The following is a 20,678-nucleotide window of genomic DNA, read 5'->3' on the forward strand; positions in this document are numbered from 1 at the left end:
GAATAAACTTGACTTGATCTGAATTTATATAAAATAAAATTGACCTGAAGTGAAATAATGTGAATTGTACTGAAATTTAATTGCAATACATGGCAGCCGTACGACGGAGGGGAGCAACTTAGGCGGCGTTAGGACCTGGCGTGCATCTTCCTGAGGAAGAGGGCGTAGGCTCGGTCAGCCGGTAGAGGAGGAAGGTGCCGCCACTGCCGAGCTGCTCGCGCACAACCGCGAGGTCTTGACAGCAGCACGAGCGATGCTAGTCGAGGGCTACGAAGGAACAGACTAAACAGAAACACTTCGGCCGGGTATCGTCTTGTTTCAGCAGCGTGAACAGCAACACAGCACAGTGAGCATGTCGGTGCTAGCTCTACAAGAGTATGAGTTCGAGAGACAGTTTAACGAGGACGAAGCCATCCGATGGATGCAGGAGAACTGGTAAGGCTTCACTGCGATGTAACATAATGGTTAGCCCCTCGGTTTAAACCCCCCCCCCAAAAAAAACACATCGCTGTTTACGCTTTCTACTGCAAATTGAGCGCGGTGTGTACGTGCTAAATGTGAGCAGGAGGCTGTGTCGGCGCACATGCACCAGCCTCGCTCACCGGGATTAAACCTCGCCGTATCCTATTATATCAGGCTCTCTGTCATCATCCGCACATTGCTGCTTGTGCTTCATAAAATGAACAAATTCACGCAGGCCTGGAGCCGCGTGCCAGTGCGATGTTGCGCTACACTTGAGCCTGTTTGAACTCAGCAGACACTACAAGGCACTCCGCTTTTCCATGATGCATCTTTTCACGGGTATGATTTGTCCTTGATTTCCTGTGATTTATTCTCCCGGCATCAGTTACCGCGATACTGCTGTAAAGGTCATCCATGGTTCCAGCTGCCTCATCCATTTAGACAGTCACTGGCCCAGTGGGTTATTGAACCAAGCCTGGCGGTAGCCTGGTTAACATTCCCATCGACCATATGCTTTTCTCCTTCCAAAGAGATGGTCTTCCGTTTATTTAAATTAAAGTAGACTGCTGCACAGATATTTAATTTAAATCTATAGCAGTCACTCAAGCCTATTCTGAAAAATAGGTTTTGCTCTGTGTTAAAATGATTAAAGCTGCAGACAAAAGGGTAAAGTGGCCATCACAAGCTCTTAGAAGCTTGTTTTGATCAAGCAGCAATCCAAAACACAAAGATGTCCAGAGAAAAGTACCAAATCTATACATAAGAGAATTTGAAATTGAGAATTTGGTGTCTTTGCTTGCTCATTTCATGAATTAAAATAACTGGCAATTAATTTTCTGTCTTTGATTAATAGATTATAGTTTCAACTCTAAAAATTAGGTTTTGGCAAAAGGAGGAACAGAGAATACTGATTAACCCATAACTTATTAATTACTTAACAAGCTCCAACAGAGTGTGTAGTGTATTTCATGAAACATTGGCATCACTGAGGACTGTGATTTAAAATGAAAATAATCCTAGAACTGTCATTGTTTACCCAGGGCAGTTTCTGCCAGGCCTTGCACAAGCTGCAGTATTACCCAGGACTGATATTTCACTGCTGCTACAGGAGTTAAGTAAATATTGCTTTGTGGTTGTGTGCGTTGATGCATTTCAAATGTAGGTCATGTGCAGGACCATCCAAGCATCCTTGGCATGGACTCACTGAAAAGTAATTGTCGCCCAGGTCCACACCAGGTTGTATGAGAAATGGTTCTAAGCTAAACAAAATGAGTCATGCGTAAAGTTAGCATAGGCTTCATTAAGCATTCAGTGGCAGTGGGTTTGTAAAAAGCAGCACACGGTGAGCAGGAGGCATTCGTCTGGCTTCCTCTATCGTCTGTTTGAACTGCCCGTAGAAAAGACTCACATTCTGCATATTATTTTTAACACAAATTTGGATTGAGTGGTGTTCTTGGAGCCAGATTTAAAACTGTTTCCTTCTTATTCATTGGAATGAAATCTGTGTCTGTGTGTGTGCGAGAGAGAGAAGTAGAGAGAGAGAGAGAGAGAGAGAGAGAGTGTGTATAGGAGCTGTCCATACCCTGGTACTGACAACGGGCCAATAACGTTCATCTTCTGATGTCTGCTGACAGAGCATTAGCCAATCATGTTGCAGCTGATCTGTGCTGACTTCTCTCTGCTGCTCCTGTAGTGGAGGGTGTCAGACTGGGCTAGTGCACATGGCCGATAGAGGCAACAACCACAGCAAATGGGATTTGATCGGTTGTTCATTACATTCATAATGTACAGGGAGCAACTGACGAGGTGTGACATGTTTTTATGACTTAAGGGTGAGACAGAGAATGGAAAAATACAACAAAAGTAAACAAGTCCGAATGCATATGTCATGCAAAACAGAAACAAATGAGGCTGTTGTCAAATGGTTAGTTCTGTACGACACTTGAAAACCAACTGCAGTGTTTTTTTTTTTTTTTTTTTTAACCGTGCAGTGATTTTAATCACAGACTTGCACACCACACTTTTATTTATTCATTTAGCCTGGGGTAAGGCACCTTCAGCAGACCTCTGCTATGGTCCAGGAGTTACATCCCCTAAGACAAAGTGCAAATGCTCATTCAATTAGTTTTTGACTGACAAATGTTCACTTAGCACAAAGGTTGGGTGTTAGTCAGGTGTTAATTGCTTCTGAATCTGTTTATGAATGTCAGTGCTCGCTCCTGGTTTAGTTTTTGGCATATTATTCAAATAAGAAACCAAATATGCTGAGAGCAAAATCTAAATATCCGAAATATCTGTATTTAGGCTGCCATAGACACACTTTCGTTGTCATGAATGACAATTTATTTTTTGTGTCTTCTTAGTCATATAGTAAAAGAACAATAAAAATGTTCTTCAGATGAATGTTTATTGTTTGACATTTATGTACTTGAGATGTATGCACAAGTATTAGCTGATTCTGCCACATTATAACAAAAACAGCAGATACTTCCTAGTTTTAAAAGTCAGAGCACAATATTACTTAATAATACATCATTTTTATTATTGTACAGTGATTAAGGAAATGCTTTATTGTTCACTTCTGGGTTCTAGCTCCAGCCCATCACATTGTAAACACCCTACATGTGTGCTAATGTTGGCCAAAGATCAGTCCAGACTTCACATGGAGGAACTATATTCTACGTCCTTAAACATTTTATTATGTTGCACTTAACACCTGAGTCAGTGATGCCACAGCAGGTGTTTTACCTTTGACCATCTTTTATGAAAAATACCTGCAGTGACATCAATGATTGGAGTGAGGCGAGAACAGCAATGTGCTTGAAAGTTTGAACCAATAGCTCAATATTCTTCCCTGATCATACCGCATGAAATCTGATAGAATGAGTTCTCAGAAGTTATGAAAAATGCTGTCGGTGGTAGATTTTACCTGGTGTATATATAAACCAGCATAAGTTTTGGAAATAGAAATTTGTCACAGCAGAGGAGGAGCAGACCACCAGAGATGGAGGATCTGTGTTGTTGAAAAGACTGTCAATCAAGAAAACTATTCAAATCTCTAAAGGTAAGACAAATTTATGGTATGTTTAAGTTTTTATATCACCTGAAAAATGTTTTTTGTCAGAAATCTTAACTTTTACATTCCTAAAGAAATTGGTTTATGTTGGTAATGAAAGTTGTTAAAAGTGGGAGATGCTTAACATGTAGGTAAAACCGTTTGCATGTCAAAGGATTGAATAAACATAACATAACAAACACAACATATATAAGATTAACTGGACTATACTATAGTCTATACTATTTGTATTTCAGACAAGTTACAAAAATGCAACCTTTGCTATTACACTTTTCATTCAGGAATATGAGTTTTATCTTAATGTGACCATTGAACCCAATTTTCTGTATTACATTCTTTGAGGTGTGTCTGTTGTACTTATGAACAGACAAATTGTTCTGGCGATAACACAGTCCAACTAGTGGCAGATATGGGTAGATGGGTAGTCCAATTTGGCTATTAGTATCCAAGGTGCTCAGCATAGGCGGGAAGCTAGTTGAAATAATAAGCAGACCACTATCATCATATCAAGGGCCAAATGATGATGTTGCATTTCTTTAATCTTATCATTATCAAAGGAGGAAAACGTTATCATACTTCAAATGTAATCTGAGCTGTTAAATGAGTCAGAAATTGTTTAGTTTGTCAGGTATTTTTAGCTAAGATGCATTGATGAATCTAGTTCATTCATTATTCTTAGTTTACCCTGTGGCATTTCACTTTTCATCACTTTTACTGATGACACATGCAAATATTTGCGTTTCAGAAAGATATTTTTTGTCGAGTCTAGTGCCTTGACTAAAGTAATGCGTGCATGTGTTTGCAGGGATGAATGGAGACTGGTACCCTGATCTGATGTGTTCCCTGGGGACTGGCAGCAGACAGCTCAGCATTGTGAAGCGTGGACAATTAAGCAACTGGTTGAAAGGAGACCAGGAAGAGGAACGAGTGGTTATGGATGTAGATGCTGTTATTTATCAACATCAGTATCAACCTCTTTCACCCCTATAACAAGCATGAACACATGAGGTAGTGCAGGAACGGGACAATATATTGTCCTGACATGTCCGTCATGCTTGACAATACTGATGACGTTGTGGTTCACCATTTCAAAGTAATCAGTGGTTGTTATTAACAGTCTAGAACAATTGATCGGGCTGATCAAATACAACTGTAGTTTCTATATATATATATATATATATATATATATTCCATATAATGTTTGAAAAATGGACGAACACATTTCCCCTATTTCAGATAAAACTGCTGTCGATGCTGTCTTGTTATTTCAGGGGTGTCAGCAGCGTCACATAGCATCTGGGACCTGAGAATTACGTGCAAAGTGAAGTGACGATCATTTCAGCTAGAACCTGGCATGTCAGCTGGGTGATATTAATATCAGTGACTCTTTTCTGTCACATACTCTGAACCCCATGGCACTTGTCGCTCTGTTCAACACATGTGCTTCAACTGTAGGATACGATCAAGAGAAGACTGGCTCTGCTGCAGATAAAGTAGAATAGGGAATAGGACTTAAAATAGCTTGCTTGGCTACTTAGTGTTACAATTTTAGTATGGCAGTGGAAGATTTTTCTTTATATGTGACAGGAACTGTAGTCCTTGGACTTCTCTTCTCTTGTCGATTTTCTCATATTTACAAAATTGAAAATGTCATATTTGCTGAAGTACAGCCTTCAGATTCACTTAAAGAATCTCAAATTCACTTATTGTATTCTGCATTTACACATTTTTCTGCCACAGTCCTCAGTAATGATTCATATACTCATGTAACTGTTTAATGTATCATGTTTTATGTTTTAAATGATTTTCCAAACTGTTTGTCTGCTTTCTGTGAAATGCCATAGGTATATGTGCTGTCGCCATTTTTCTAAATAAAGCATTTTAAATCACACACACATAACGTGAACTTCATTTCAAATTATACTGTGATATGATGTGATGTTCAACAAGACAGTTTGGAAAGATGGCAGTGTTCCCAACCATTACGGTTATACCTTCTAGCATGACGGCATTGACAATATTGCTGGATTCATCATTAGTATAGTATTAACAGCACATAAACACAAGACAAGCAGGACACAACATAAAAAAAAGCAAATCATTTAATAGACAGATTACTTGTTTTGTCAAATGTGGTAGAGATATATAATTGAAAACCATCTAATATCAGGCTGATGTATAATATTCTGTTGAGGATTATGTATGTGTCATTCAAATGGTGCTCTTGCATTGTATGGGTGCATTTGGGATTTTTTTTTTTCTTGTAGTAATGCAATTCAATGTGATGGGAAAAATCTGCTGCAGTGTAGAAAAGGCCTGTTTTTTAAATTATGATTTCCATGTTTTGCAGTGTGACATTGCTGTCCTAAAGAGAGCTGTTACCTACTGTTACACACATCTTCAACCTGCTGACTCACTCTGTACTCCCACAGACGTCATCGCTCCTCATTGCCATGCAGGTTGCTGGGAACCTGTGTTCTTTGTGTGTGTTTTTAAAAAAAATTTATTTATTTATTTTTTATAAAGCCTCTGGGATAGGTAGCAACCCCACGGGGGAACCGCACTTTTGATGGATCTCTGGTGGTTTTGCCCTGGACTGATAATAAGAGATGCAGAGAGCGAGAATGCTGCAGTGCGAATGAACAATGAGATCTCATTTGTGGTCTGTTTTGTTAATGTTTATTCTCGCTATTTTTATGATTCAGCTGCTCTGTTGTTCTTACCATCACGCTGGAAATACATTTGTAGGGAAAAATAACATAATTAATTGTCTTTGCAGATGTTATTAGAGGATTGGGACTGTTGCTTTGTTTTAGTGGTATTTGGTTGACGCGTTCAGCTCAACACAGCTTATCATTTGCTTTTTCATTCAGAAGTATCACAGCTCATTCACTAGTCTTGAAGGTCAGGTTCCTGGGATTTGATGAGTTAAGGTGATAAGTCTCTTCTGTCCAAGTGTCATGTTACTCGTTCAGCTCAAGAGCAGTCCAGCCTATTGTCTGAGCCCTGCTGGTGGATGGATGAGATCAGTAGATGCGCCCATCTTAAATTTGGCAACAGGGTGTCATTTCACTGGTCCTCACATTCATAAAGTTCCTTTTTTTTTTTCCCTTTGTGATACATTTGGTTAAATAATATCTGTTTGTTGATACTCTTCTCTAGTAGCTTACACTGAACAGAAACAATGGAATAATAAAAAAATAAAAAAAATTTCTAGAAGGCAGCATTACAGGCAGGCAACTAACAAAGGATGAATTATTTAAAGCTCCAGTGCAGACGGTATGGGAAGGTTAGGACAGTTCAAAATGTTCAATAAAGAATTAGTTTTGAGGTGTCTAACTGGGGTGGAAAGATATATTATATTTTGTAAACACAGTGGGACTGCCTTCTGTTTGTACTTCATAGGTTTTCTTGTGCCCTGAATTTAATGCATAAAGAGATGTTTTGTTCGGGGCTAAATCAAATGGGAGAACTCCACAACTGAGCAAAACGCAAGCAAACATTGACATGTATTATTTTTCAATTTGAAGACATCATTGTTGCATTCAATTCTAGAGGTTCCTTTTGATAGTCATACAGTAAATCTACAAAGTCTTTGTTCTTCATGCTGCTGCCATTTTAACGAGAGCAGCACATGGTGATGTTGATCAATCCTGACCATGTTAACCCAGAATCCACCCCAGGCTTGATGTTTGCTTGGCTGCTCTCCTCTCAACTGGTGAGGTCAGAGATGAAGATGTGGGCTGGCTCCTCACTCCAGGTCTGCCTGGAGTGTTGCTGCACTCTGGTTTCACTTTCAGATTTAATCATCGGGCTGTCCAGTCAAAACATGGCTGCAGACAAAGGAAAGAGCAGTTAAATGTAATTCCTGTTTTATTTAATGTCCATATCATTGGAAATACATTGGTGAATATATCATGAATATTACCAACCTCCTTTAGCAAGTTGGTAATAACATACTGCATTGTCCAGTGAATATGTTTTTCATAAGGTATATGTTTGGTGTATAAATAGGCAATGGAAAACATTTCAACATGTCACAATAGGAAAAGCAGAGGTATACATGATAAAACTAATGATGGCCAAAGTCCATTTAGCTGCTTTAGTTTCAGGGTCCTAGTATTTTTTTGCTTGCTGTCTAGTACACTTGAATAGAACGGAGCCATTATTACATGGATATCCATCACTGACTGTATACAAAGATGGATGACATCAAAGCTCCCCAAAAATGAAGCCAAAACATCTCAACAGTCCCCTGGTGGCTAGGTCATAAACCCCACCCACTTTATGTTAGTGGATGGGACATGGGCCAATCTAAGTAGTTCTTATCAAGCTGTTGTATTTTCAAGTGATATTTTGGCTTCATTCAGTGGGAGGAAGTGGAGATGCTAACTGAATTTCAAAAGAAAATATGTATAAATGCACATTTCCATCCACTGTTATGTGAATAATAGGAGTTGGTTTGCCAAGATAAACAGGTCCGAGGGGCCATTAAATCATTGCTGAAGAAGATGGTGCAACAAGATGAAATAATTAAGAGTGCCGGTCAAACCTCAAATGGTTAAAAAAAAAAAAAAAAAATGTAGAAAATATGAGTGAAAAATAATATTTAGCTTTTTTTGATTCACCAATTAAAAAAAGAAAAAAAAAAAATCCCAGAATATTGCAAAACCAAAGTACAAAAACTTCTTTGCAATTTTTTGAGATTTTTTTGACTGGATGGAAACCCACCCGTTAAAGTTATTAGTACCAGCTGAGCTTTTGATTGCCAGTGCCGCTCTCAGTTCTGTAAAATCCCAATCAGTAATCTTTGCCATTTAAATCAAATATACATTAAATGCATATAAACTGAAAACTTTAACTACCTAAGCGGATGTGTCGGATGGAGAATCAAGTACAGTGTGAGTGGCATAGTTCAGTCTGTGCGCCTGGATGATTAAAAAGTGTAGCAAGGTAGCAAATGAGGGAATTACCCCCAGCGAACACCAAAGCATCTTCCATGAGAACCTCCAGTTTTTAAGATTTTTGCATGATTTTTAAAAACATTTTGAAACCTGCATTGTTTTTATTGGGTAGCAGTCATCCCCTCCCTGTTAGCACATTGTAGCTTTTCTTGGCACGTTATCTCTATAAACTTTCAGTCAGTGGAATAGTGTGGCTTGCATGCAGTACATAATTGCATTACAGCCCTCTGCAGTTCCAGGAATGTCGATGGTGTCACCCTCATGCTTGACTTAGTACGTGTGTGTTATTATGTGGCATTAGTAGAGCACAAGATAGACACAAATTTGGGACCTGTTCATTCAAACATCAGTCCATAGCACCACCAGTGGTCAAAAAGTGCAGTGTTATACCAATCAAATACAATACAGTGCATTTTAATTTCATTTCTCCACAAGGTCGAAACTGAATACATAGCGTAGTCACAGATTATAGTCGTGTAGTCTTCTAAAAAGAAGCCACACATTAGTGATCTTTTGAATACAGTAAGTGTCCAGTATAAAGACTGGGTCAAGGTGAATGGGTTTGGTAAAAATGTGTACATTGTGCTTATACTGTTGACTGCTATGCGATACAAGCTTCCTTCAAGCCATTTGTCTTACTGCTTAAAATAAGCATGACTCAAGATATTCTTAAGCACTTAACAGGCTGAAATAATAACCACTCAACAAAAGTACTCTTCTGTTTCCTGAATAATCAAATGATCCTTTCAAGTGGGCCACCGGATGCAGAATGAACTGAACAAATGGTAGTACTCTTACAAGGTTGGTCATTTTAAGTCCCACATGAAACTCAATGCAGTAACAGGGAAAGGTGGGTGTGTTACTAACTGGATTATATCTGGGTGCTTCCTGGATAACAGCTCACTCTGTAATAGGTAGGTCTTATTTACAGCACCTCTTGGTCTTATTTTGTGGTTTGCTGGACATCCTACACTTTGGCACAGTAACTCGGATTGCCTTTCCTCGGTTTTAGATACAGAGCAGTGACAAGGAATAGAGTTGTACACCCTGAACTGTGTGTGTGTGCACACATGCATGCATGCACATGTTATGCCTGCAGTTGCATATGCACTTGTGACACTGTAAACATATGCTTTGGTAAGACAGTTAGACACCAGCTCACGGGCACAGGCGTGCAGACTCATCCTCAGACTGCAAACTCAGGATTATGTAACGAGTGAAATCTCCTGGACCAGCTAATACAGATCCAAGTACCACAGCAGGTTACCCAGCAGCTTTATACAACACTGCCAGTGGGGGAGGGGAGGGTCTACAGGATCAACATCCTCATTATACTATGTACTGTACTAAAGAGGATACATGCCAGTACACAGTCCTCCAAAAACCACAGGCAGAAAGTGCACACCTCTGTTGTGTCACAATACCCTAAGCTGATGTCCAGAACCTTTTTGGTGTGGATAGTTCTGTAGGGCCATAGTGGCACAGGACAGCATTAGAGTTTTGGTTTGTTGGCTTTATGTTCTTAACTCTGTCGAATATGAGTATATAATATGAGTTGGTTTTTTTTTTATATCCCAGATATTCAGCATGATTTGGCAGCAGTGCAAACTGGGCCAATGCCCAGCATCTCGCCCTGTGATAATAATCACACATGAGAGAAAGAGATGCCAGAGATGTCTAACCTACCTAACCCAGCAGCTCCTGCATATTATCCTTGCTGTACACACCAACATGATCTCTTAAGCTGGCGGTTTTCATGTAAACTAATATTGGACTCAGTTTATGTTACAACAAAATAAGGAATATCAACACAGCAACACACAGAGCATATAAGTTATTTATAATTTAGTATTTTTCTGTTACAAACAAGTGTAACATTTTTGTTTATTTAAGTATACCAAGCTTTGTGGGCATAAAAAAATAATATAAACACTTTGAACATGTATAATATGTAGTGGATCTGAGACACCTATAATTTTTTTAAATGAAGCCATTGCTGCTTACTGTTGTGTTGGAGGAAATCTCAGCAGGAGGGAAGCAGTTGGTTTCCAACCATGCAGAAAGCAAGAAATCTCTGCTGATCCTTTCCAAAAGAGCTCTGATGTTGTAGTTTTTCATTTGTGCTGCCTCGGTCCACTTTGACAAACAGCAGAGTCAAGCCTCTTGCCACACCCCTCTAATGTATTGTCCTGTGTAGACATAAGTCAGGATCAGGGGTGCTAGGTTTAATGCTTGTCTTTGTCCTTTTGTTTTCCCACGATTCTTTTTATTTGTACAAAATTTCATAAGGTTTTCCTTTCTGCTGTTTCCAGGCCAAAGTTTCTGACTTCGTAAGTGGTAAATGATAATGGAGGTAAATGATCCTCTTAGTCCCTGCACCAGAGGAGAATGAAACACCAATGATGGTAGACATATCCTTCTAAATCATCCATATAAAGTCTCAATTTTCACAAAATGGATTGATAAGATACCTTCTGTAATATCAGCAAGGATCCAAAGAGGTAGTATGTGAATTTCTTGGTGACTATGCACAATGGACTATTGTCAGTGTCTTGATCCTCAAGTCGGTCCAGAGTGCTTGTGATGATCAACAATGTGTGGGTCATTTTGTCTTTCCCTGCAGTGATAGTACTTGTTTTGTTTCGGTATGATGGCATTTTGGCTTGTTCCAAGGAGCAGAAAACCCTGTTTTATTCTCTGAATCCTGCATTATTTCTTGGATGAATCTGAATACTGATGATCATGGGTGGAGCTGTAGAGACACAGGGAAGCATGAAATGATGATGTGAATTCACACTGATGTCTCAAATACATTCCTGTGACTGCAGACATAGCTTGGCTGCAGCTGGCAACTCAGAGCCTTCGCAAAGACAACAGCAGCACCACCCCCTCCCCCATCACCTCCACACCAACTTGTCAGCTTTGACCATGCCCTTGGGTTTCTTTACCCTTTATCATTTTTTTTTTCTGACAGCAGTAGAATCCATCTTCTAAACATATTGCAGCAGGCGACACATCTTAACCTTTGGCTAAGTCTTATGCACGTAATGATAATGACAAAACACAGAGAATGACACGGAAATATTCCTCTATACGTTTGTGTTAGAGATAGATTATAACATTCTTTTGGATTCTTTAATCTTTTGGATAGTTTTCAGTCAGTTATCTTTGCCTTGAGTTGGTATGCTAAGTTACCTGTCAAACCAGTTCAGACTTGTTATACTGAATTGCATTATAGCTGGTCAGTGTTCACACAGATTTCTGTCATTCTTTTGTACACAGATACGAATTACAAAGATAAGAATCTAAGTGCAAAGACATAATGAGAATACAAGTGTAATAGTTTTGGTCACTCAGTTCACAGGGTCTGAAATGTAAATGATGTCTTTTTAGGTAATTTTCAAAAAGGTGGTTGAGGTTATGAGTGCTTGGGCTTAAGGTGAATCAGTGGTAACGAATTACAATGTGTATAGTATATCTCTAATTCTTTAAGTACAGGGTAACATAATACTTAAGAATTTAGCAGTAAGGCTTTTATCTAAACAACAGTCCTAGGTATTTGATGTAAATTGATGAGAAATGTCGCACAGCAAGCAAATATTTGAGTCTCTTTGAGCTGTGACCACCACATGTTTGGACTTTTACTTAATGAATTACTTAAAGGACCAACTTTAGGTTAAACTTTTGGTGGCTACAAGTGACAATTTCAGGATAATGGTAAATGCCAAAATGCATTGTAACAGTTACACAATAATTTATTTTATACAGTCTATAAAGCTTGCTAACCATAGCTCCCTTTAAGCTACTGGTCATACCAGACCAAGCAAGGATGTCGCAGCAAAACTGCTGAGTATATTGAGTTGAGCAAGTTTGTGTTGTTTCTTATGAAATAAAGTTTTCATTTGCAAATGGAAGAATATGTTATATCTTCTTTCCAAAGTTGTATGGTCTCAATTTAAATGGTTAATCGATTATAAAAAATGTTAGTGGCAAGTCTTAATGTGATTGAATTATACATGGTCTCTACTGCTACTTGTGTAGGATATCATTAGGTGTAAAAAGTATACTGCTCACTGCGCAGGTCACATATCACTCTGACCTGTGATCTTTTAGGTTGGATTGCAGTACACTGAAGGGGAATGCTGAGATTGTTTCTCCTTCGCAATCCTCCCGGCCTCACTACAGTATGTAGGCCACTGTGTATTGTGTTGCTCTGTTCTCCCCTCGTTGGTGTGTAGTTGAGAAACAGTGATGTCATTCTGCAGTCCAGCCCTGTTGTCATTCTGTGAAAGCTGCTCCTTTTGACTTTGACTGGACTGCTTTGTCCTTTGTTCACTGGAGGTGGCCTAAATCAGTTTCTGGGCCTCCTGCAACAACAGAGAGGTGGCATCCTTCATCCTCGGAACGCTGACACACAATGACGTCCATTCTTTTAAACAATTGACAGTTATCTTTGTCCGCTTGGTTACTGTTATGATAGAAATATTTTAAGATTCACATTCCTGGCAACATTTTCTTTTTAGTGTGGGAAGGTGGAGACAAACAAAGAGTCGATATATTGTGTAATGGTGGTAGTATTTCTTATAGAGTTGGTTATATTTGAAATGTATTGGGAAAACAGGTGAGAAATAGGGAAGCCCCAAGCCCATCTGCAGCTTTGGCATCAGGCAAATGTTGACCTTTTTTAATCTGTTTGTACTAGTTGAGATATAACTGCTTAACATGACTTACTCGCTTATAATCTGGTTGAGTAAATGTTTTCTTTTTATGTGTAATATATCATACAGCCGCTTTTTTTTTTTTTGTGGCTTAGTGAATTGAACACTTTTTCTCTTTCTTGCCCAGCTACACACCTGCTCAGCAAAACTAAGTGCTGTTGTTGCTGTGCTCTGCTGAGGCTGCAAAACAGAACAGGATGGATTGCTGTTTACAGTTTGCATATGTCATGGTTCTGTGAGAAATGTTTGCATTTGTATTGGAAGTAATATGCAAACCATTTGACCTTTGTGCAAGTCTGCATTGTATTGTACAAACACAGAATAGATGATCATAACCAGAGATATAACTTCTCTCTTGTATAATACAGCACTACACACTACAGTAAGGCTTTGAATAGAATAATATACTTGGGTTAGGGTTGGGCTGATTCCTGATGATGGACAGTCATCATGATGTCGTGACCCCTCTGAAAGCAATGCTCGGAGCCTGCTAAAATGAGAAGCTGCAGGTGAAGCAGAACAAAAACATCACTGATGTGTAGCATCACTCCTTGAGCTAGTTTTACACAGCTCATTATCGCCAGTGCTATTGGTCCCAGAGCGCCCAGAATGCCTCATTCCTTGGTCCCTTTACAATGTCCTCTGAGAGCAAACCCGATTTATTTATTTATTTTTCCAAGGGTGTTACTGTACTAGCCTCTTTTTCAGGCACCACTGTACTTTTACACACATATCTACCTCTGACCACTGAGCAACCTTACTGCAGGTCTAATGCCTTACTCATTAGCAGTTGCTACCTTATAATCATTGGTTTATTTTCCCTAACTTTTTTGGCTAATGCTGCTCCAAACAGCTGCTCTGCTCTCTGTCCAGTAGACCAAACAGTGTTTGTTCTAGTTTTAGGCAGCATGCCCCCATCTTCTGTCTGTCCTACTCAGCATCTAGTCTGTCGCATCAGACCACCTGTGCTTTGTAATTGTGCTGAGTGCTAGGAAATGCTTTTATTCAGATTCAGTTGGGCCAGGTGATGCTTCATTACAAGTCCTCCACTTCATGTGGCACAGCAGTGATCTCGGACAAGTCAATTAAGGCAAACAGCATGGTGGGAGTTGGAGCTGAATAGAGGCAATAACTGTAAACTGAAAGCTAAGCATTTAGCGACAGTTGGAGTTAGATTTAAATCATTAAATCATTACTTCAGGCGTTGCTTAAACTCGGTACAACTTGGGTTTGTGTTGTAATCAGTATGTTGTACTTATTATAGTAGCACTGCTGGAAGAGGAGCAGGTACAGATGCCGACTTAATGTTATATAACTGTCTTTTAAAATTCAAAATTTGGGGTTTAAAAGGACTTCTTACAGTACTGTACAAGAGTAACAGTAATGGCTCCTCAACTAAATACTGTCAAAATACTTTACAGCGAAGATGTAAAGGAATAAACCCTCTTAGGATACACTTCAACTTTTAGATGTCATCAGTTTGACATGAGCATAAATTGTGTAGTTTTGTGGTGTCCATGGTAAATAGCTGCTTGTAGTTTTAGGATGGATTCCTAACTGATCAATAGATGCTTGTTGCTCATGTCAGGTTGCTCTGGGACTTGATATTAAGCAGGTTGTTGCTGAAAAAGACGCGACATAATCAGTGCATTAACCCAGTTATGCATAGACAGTTAAAAGTAAAAGAAAGGTTAAAGTTAATCTCTTTACTTTTTGTGTTTACAGGAAGAAGTCTTTTCTCTTCTCTGCACTCTACGCTGCCTGTATCCTCGGGGGCCGCCATGTCATGAAGCAGAGGGAGAAGTTTGAGTTGAGGAAACCGCTGGTGCTATGGTCCCTCACGCTTGCTGTATTCAGGTGAGAAAGAGTTATTATACATACTTTATGTACGGCAGTAAATGTGCAGTAAAAATGAATTTTCTGTCACATAGAGTAACCCAAATTATTTTGATGTGAAAATAACTGTCCATACATATAATTAAACTATGTTTGAATGTGGCTATAGCTGAAGAGAGTCTGTTAGTGACACATGCTGGTCACATTACACACTACCACCAACAGGGGGAAGCAGCTATATTTTGTTATGGAGCCATGAAACTTATTTACACAGCAAGTACATATTTTGTGAGTCATCTCTTGGCAAATGTGTAGAATCCAGTTTGAGTAATCAGATTGATTTCATTATCCAGAGGGAAACTGAGTCACAGTTGATTTTAAACAATCTGCAAATACAATTTAATTCAGGCTGGAAAGAAATATGTTAAAAATGCTGCATAATTTCAACACATTAAAAGAATCTGCAGCTGATACAACACACACAAGGCATAGACTTCACATGCAGCATAGTGCATATGGACAGTGTATAGTAAGTGACTAAGACTGCTGTATGTAAACATACCATATACTTACAACCTGCTCATGTGTGGTAGCCACATATTTCCCACCATAATAATCAGCTGTGTCTGTATTTTCTCTCTGTCCATGTAGTATATTTGGTGCCATCCGTACTGGGAGTTACATGATGTACATCTTGATGACAAAAGGGCTTAAACAGTCAGTTTGTGACCAGAGCTTTTACAACGGGCCTGTCAGCAAGTTCTGGGCATATGCTTTTGTACTTAGTAAAGCACCAGAATTGGGTAAGTCAAAACCTTCTTATAGTATCTCATATTGCCATGTATTATAATACCAGTGTACTATAATGTTTTCCATAAAACACCCTGCCCAAGTGAATAAACTGCTCACCAGAAACATTTTTTCTTAGTTCACCTGTGTTTCACTAAAGTTAAAGACAACATTTAACACTTCCAAAATAACAATACCATATTCATGAAAAATGACTATTACTCATTTATCAGTTCATAGCAACTGTTGTGTTTCCAGTTGCAATGCAATCAAATGTTGCAATGTCTGACTGCACTCATTTTAGTAGCTGCAATATATTAGACTCACTTTCCTTCCTTAATCAAATGCTAATAATATTAAATATTAGCATTTCTAAATGAATTCCAATAAATTATCAATATTTGATTTCATATGCTTCTACATTAGGTTTTTTTTATTTTTTATAAACGTTCTCACTGAAATACATCTGAAAAACCTTTTATTTGTCCATCCTTCTCATAAAATGTGAACTTATTTGGGGTTATGCTTTATATTTCTTAGGATCCTTTTCTGCCTGTATGGTTGCTTTTTAGCCCATCTGTGTCCCTCTGGGCCTTAAAGTGCCATGAACTCCAGGCTTAAACCAAGAGCAGTTGTTCCTCTCAGTGGGAATGAAAGGTGGCAGACGCTCACTGCCTCTGTTCTCTCTATCTGGTTGTTGTCCAAACCAGCATGAACTAGATTGTGAATGCTGGAAGAATGGACAGTCACTGTTTACCCACAAGGCTCAGGATCACAAATTTACAGTCATTTTAAATTAAAATCATACACATTTGGCAGAAATACATATATTCAGGTTTACAATATGACTCTGTGCCAAGGTGTAATATTGCTAATAGTCAGATAGTGTTGAGATCCCTTCATCTTTTCACATTTTGTTCTGTAGCAGCCTTATGTTAAAATCTGTATTAGATGCTATGAATACAGCTTTTGCTGTCACTTGTGTTTCTGTGTATTATTTAAAGGGCAGCCTATTCAGTTGTTTGAAACATTTCAGTCCTACTTTGTGCCAACAGCTTTGTGGTTTAACATAGTTCATTTAGCCAACATTTTCTGCATATTTGAGAGCAGCTTGAATCATAGCCAGTCATTTTGAATGGGCCAGTGGTAATGATATTCTCTTTTCCTCCTGTTTCTGTCCCTTCATTCACCCCCTTGTCTTTATTCCCCTCCTCCTCATGCTCTTCACAAACTTCACCCATCTCTTGTACAACTCATACCATACCTGTAGGTGACACTCTCTTCATTGTCCTGAGGAAACAGAAGCTCATCTTCCTCCACTGGTACCACCACATCACCGTGCTGCTCTACTCCTGGTACTCTTACAAAGACATGGTGGCCGGCGGCGGATGGTTCATGACTATGAACTACTTAGTCCATGCCGTCATGTACTCTTACTACGCCTTGCGGGCAGCCGGCTTCAAGCTGTCGCGCAAGTTTGCCATGTTCATTACACTGACCCAGATCACCCAGATGCTGATGGGCTGTGTGGTCAACTACCTGGTGTACTCGTGGATGCAGCAGGGCCAGGAGTGTCCATCCCACATGCAGAACATTGTGTGGTCCTCACTCATGTATCTCAGCTACTTTGTGCTCTTTGTCCAGTTCTTCTTCGAGGCCTACATTGGAAAGTCCAAATCGGCTATGGCTATCACAAAGAAGAGCGAGTAAGAAAATGCCATAAGTATGGGAAGAAGGGAGATAATGAAGAAAAAGGGAGTTGGAAATGGTGAGCAGGGACCAGTGACTTGAGAGGGAGAGAGAGAGTGAGGGGGATGAATGGGTTTGGATGATGGAGAGGTGGCATGGAGGCCGGGGGAGTGGGTGTGGGGTGGGGGTGGGAGGGTCAAGAAGATGGCTGGTGTTTGTGCTTGAGCATTACTACTAATGTGCAGATCTAAAAAGCCTCACTGGAGGTGACGTCTCCGTTGAGGGATGCTGAGGAAGCAGCGCCGCCATGATCAGAAGCCATCACGAGTTGTCCACCTGAAGTTTAAAAACCCCTTTTTTGAATTCACCATGAATAGTTCTTAAAACCTAAAAGATAACAAAAAGACAAAATCACCAGATTAAAAAATTACATCTGCCATGAGCATATGTTTAAGTGATATTAAAAAAAATAAATTAATCAGTACATATGAAGATGGATGGAGTCAGTGTTAACTTGAGCCATCTGAGTATGTTTTTGTCTGTCTGTCGTCAGTGTTTGTTGTTTTGTTTTGATCTGTCAAAGAAAAAGTTTGAGACACTGGTGAGTGCTTGAAGCTCATGTGTGTTGGTGGTTGATGTGAACTGATGGGGTGAACGGCACTGTATCTTCTGTGTCTTACATTGCAAAATGCGATATTTTTCTCAGGTCTTAGGTTATCTCTTTCTTAATATAATATGCATATCAAGACAAAGTAGACATGTTTAACATCAGCACCGGTTTACAGTATGGCTGAAATTCATCCAGTATGGCCGCATAGTTGAAAAAAGTATGAATGAAATTGATTGGACTGACTGCCTCAGATGATCACACTGCTCCTGGGCATGATGGGAAACAGATGCTGACAGTGCCCTGCTTCACCATTTGTCATGACCTTGCAGAAGTTGCCGACCACACTTGGAAAATGACTTGCCATTGATTTCCAAACGCTTGTCTGTGTTAAAGGGTCCCTACCAGTGAAGAAAAAAAGTCTGTTGGACATTGACAGCTTAATGGAGGAAAAACATCTTTATGTTTAGCAAAAGAAAAAAAATAAACATGCAAATTGTCAAAATCTGCCGTATTGACTTCAAAAAATAGTATGTATCCTTAATGGTGTCTGTTGTGCTATTGTGCATTTGCACTGTATCAATGTCAAAAACAATTGTTGCTGAAAAACGTAACGTATGAACAAAGAGTGCTAAAATGTAACGTGCCTGTGGTGTTCATTCTTTTCTCAGCGGTGACAACGTGGCATTACACAGTCCATTTTTTGGTGCTGAACCTGAAAAGCCATTTTGTGGGATACCTGGCAGATTTACAAGCAGCGATTCTTAGAAAGGTCACTTCTAGATATCTAGTATATCTGGTCAGCTGTTAATATCAGTAGTCCATATGCTTGCATGCATTCCGAACTTTATTCAGTGGATCTTATGTAGCAGTAATTACAAACAGTTTAGTTGCATACCTGCTACTCTGAAGCATATCAGGGTTTCCACTTGAAGTGAATGTGTGTCAGTGCTGGAAAAAATTGGCTGGTTGCAGGTATGAACAGCATATATGACTGGAGTAAGCAAGCTAATGGGCTTAACCAATAAACCACTCTACAATTGCTGCTAGACCTGTATTTAAAAGTGTTCTTATCCAAGATACCTGGCCTCCGCCTAGAGGTGCAATTGTGCAATAAGGGTTAATCATCGAGACAAACTACATTTGTGCAGAAACTGTTAAAGGATGCACAGATCTTTCACTTACAGTAAGGACAATGTACATTTTCTGTAAATCAGATGGGTTCTGTGCTCTCTCTATTATTTTCGTTCCATTTTCATCAAAGAGATATCATATGCATAAGAATATCAAGATCAAATTCTACCTTTTTTAGAAAAATAAATTCATTGTGTATTTCACTTTAATGCCATATTGTGAATGTGTTAATACCACATGTAGTTGAATGCAGAATTGTTCTGTAGCACATGCAGGGCAGAGTTCATAATTTGAGAAATTAGTAATTAGCATCCTGTTTAATGGAAAAAGCCAGCAGTATAAATGGCTAAAAATGGTCATGTTTGATCATGTGTCTTCTGGATTCTATTAACAGCCACACACTTTAGGATGAAAACTTTTACTCACATTTTAAAAAAAGTTTTATTTTGCAGTAGTTCAGTGACTAAAAGTTATTGCAAGAACACAAACATGAATGGTTAGTTTAGACCACTGTGTTCCCTTATCAGCGGTTATCAGATAAGCAAAAAAAAAAACATGGCCGCCGGATACGACTGTCTCCTCACGCTTGTTGAAGGACTACAAAACATGTCACTTCCGGCTACCGTCGTTGTTTCGTCTTAAACAAGTTGCTGCTGGTGAATAAGTTCAAAAACTTTATTGTAAAGCTAACCTGATATTCATATTCCGGCTGGATCAAGGAGCCTTTCAGTAATCTGGAAATGTCTTCAAACTGCGGTAAGTGTTGTCAAACGACCAGAAAGTTTTTGAAAGGTTGAATTGCGTTTATCTTCAAGAACATGCTTAGCTAGCATTAGTCCCACCTGTGACTGCAGATGATTGCTAGAGATCTATGACATCACGAACAAACATTTTAAGATTTAATGTTAACTCACTGCTGGAAAATGGCTAAAAGATTGAAAAAAAATAATTTCCCACCTGTGTGACAAAGGACGCTGCGTGACTGAAGTTAATGCTTAGCTTAACTCGCTAGTTTTGTTGCTACAGCATAAGCAAGGCGGCGCTGTAATTAACAGTAAATAACGCCAATTTGAGTACAGTCACGAACTTGGCCTACTGTTGAAAGTTTCACCTAATGAGCATTCTTCAACATGAGGTGCGTTGTGTTTTCAGAAATAATAAGAAATAAGTCTCTCCTTAATTTGTTTGTCATTTTGCTAATTGGCTAACCCGGCCAAGTGGCAGCCTTGAAAACTAGCCTTTTAGTGGACTAACACTGGCACATTTAGTTAGTTTAGTTTGCATTGTCCCTGAAATATATAAGCAAATAAAAATTTTAAATTTCCATCTTGCCAGTGTCCAGCTTCCCATGTAATATCTTATCACTAGCTATGAACTTTGTTTATGGCATTAAGCAAACGCCT

The 20,678-nt window shown here is 39.1% G+C and overlaps 1 protein-coding gene across 1 annotated transcript; it reads left to right on the forward strand.

Moving 5' to 3' along the window:
• The first annotated feature begins 201 nt into the window (after positions 1 to 201).
• elovl6 (ELOVL fatty acid elongase 6) lies at positions 202 to 18,784 on the forward strand. Its single transcript, XM_023398132.2, has 4 exons — positions 202 to 435; positions 14,946 to 15,077; positions 15,708 to 15,859; positions 17,116 to 18,784. The coding sequence occupies exons 1-4, from the start codon at positions 353 to 355 to the stop codon at positions 17,553 to 17,555; spliced, it is 807 nt and encodes a 268-aa protein (XP_023253900.1). The 5' UTR covers positions 202 to 352; the 3' UTR covers positions 17,556 to 18,784.
• Positions 18,785 to 20,678: the final 1,894 nt, after the last annotated feature.

This window comes from Seriola lalandi, unplaced genomic scaffold (genome assembly GCF_002814215.2).
Source record: "Seriola lalandi dorsalis isolate HSWRI2012SDOR001 ecotype SW California unplaced genomic scaffold, Sedor1 jcf7180002054972, whole genome shotgun sequence".
Classification (NCBI taxonomy): domain Eukaryota; kingdom Metazoa; phylum Chordata; class Actinopteri; order Carangiformes; family Carangidae; genus Seriola; species Seriola lalandi.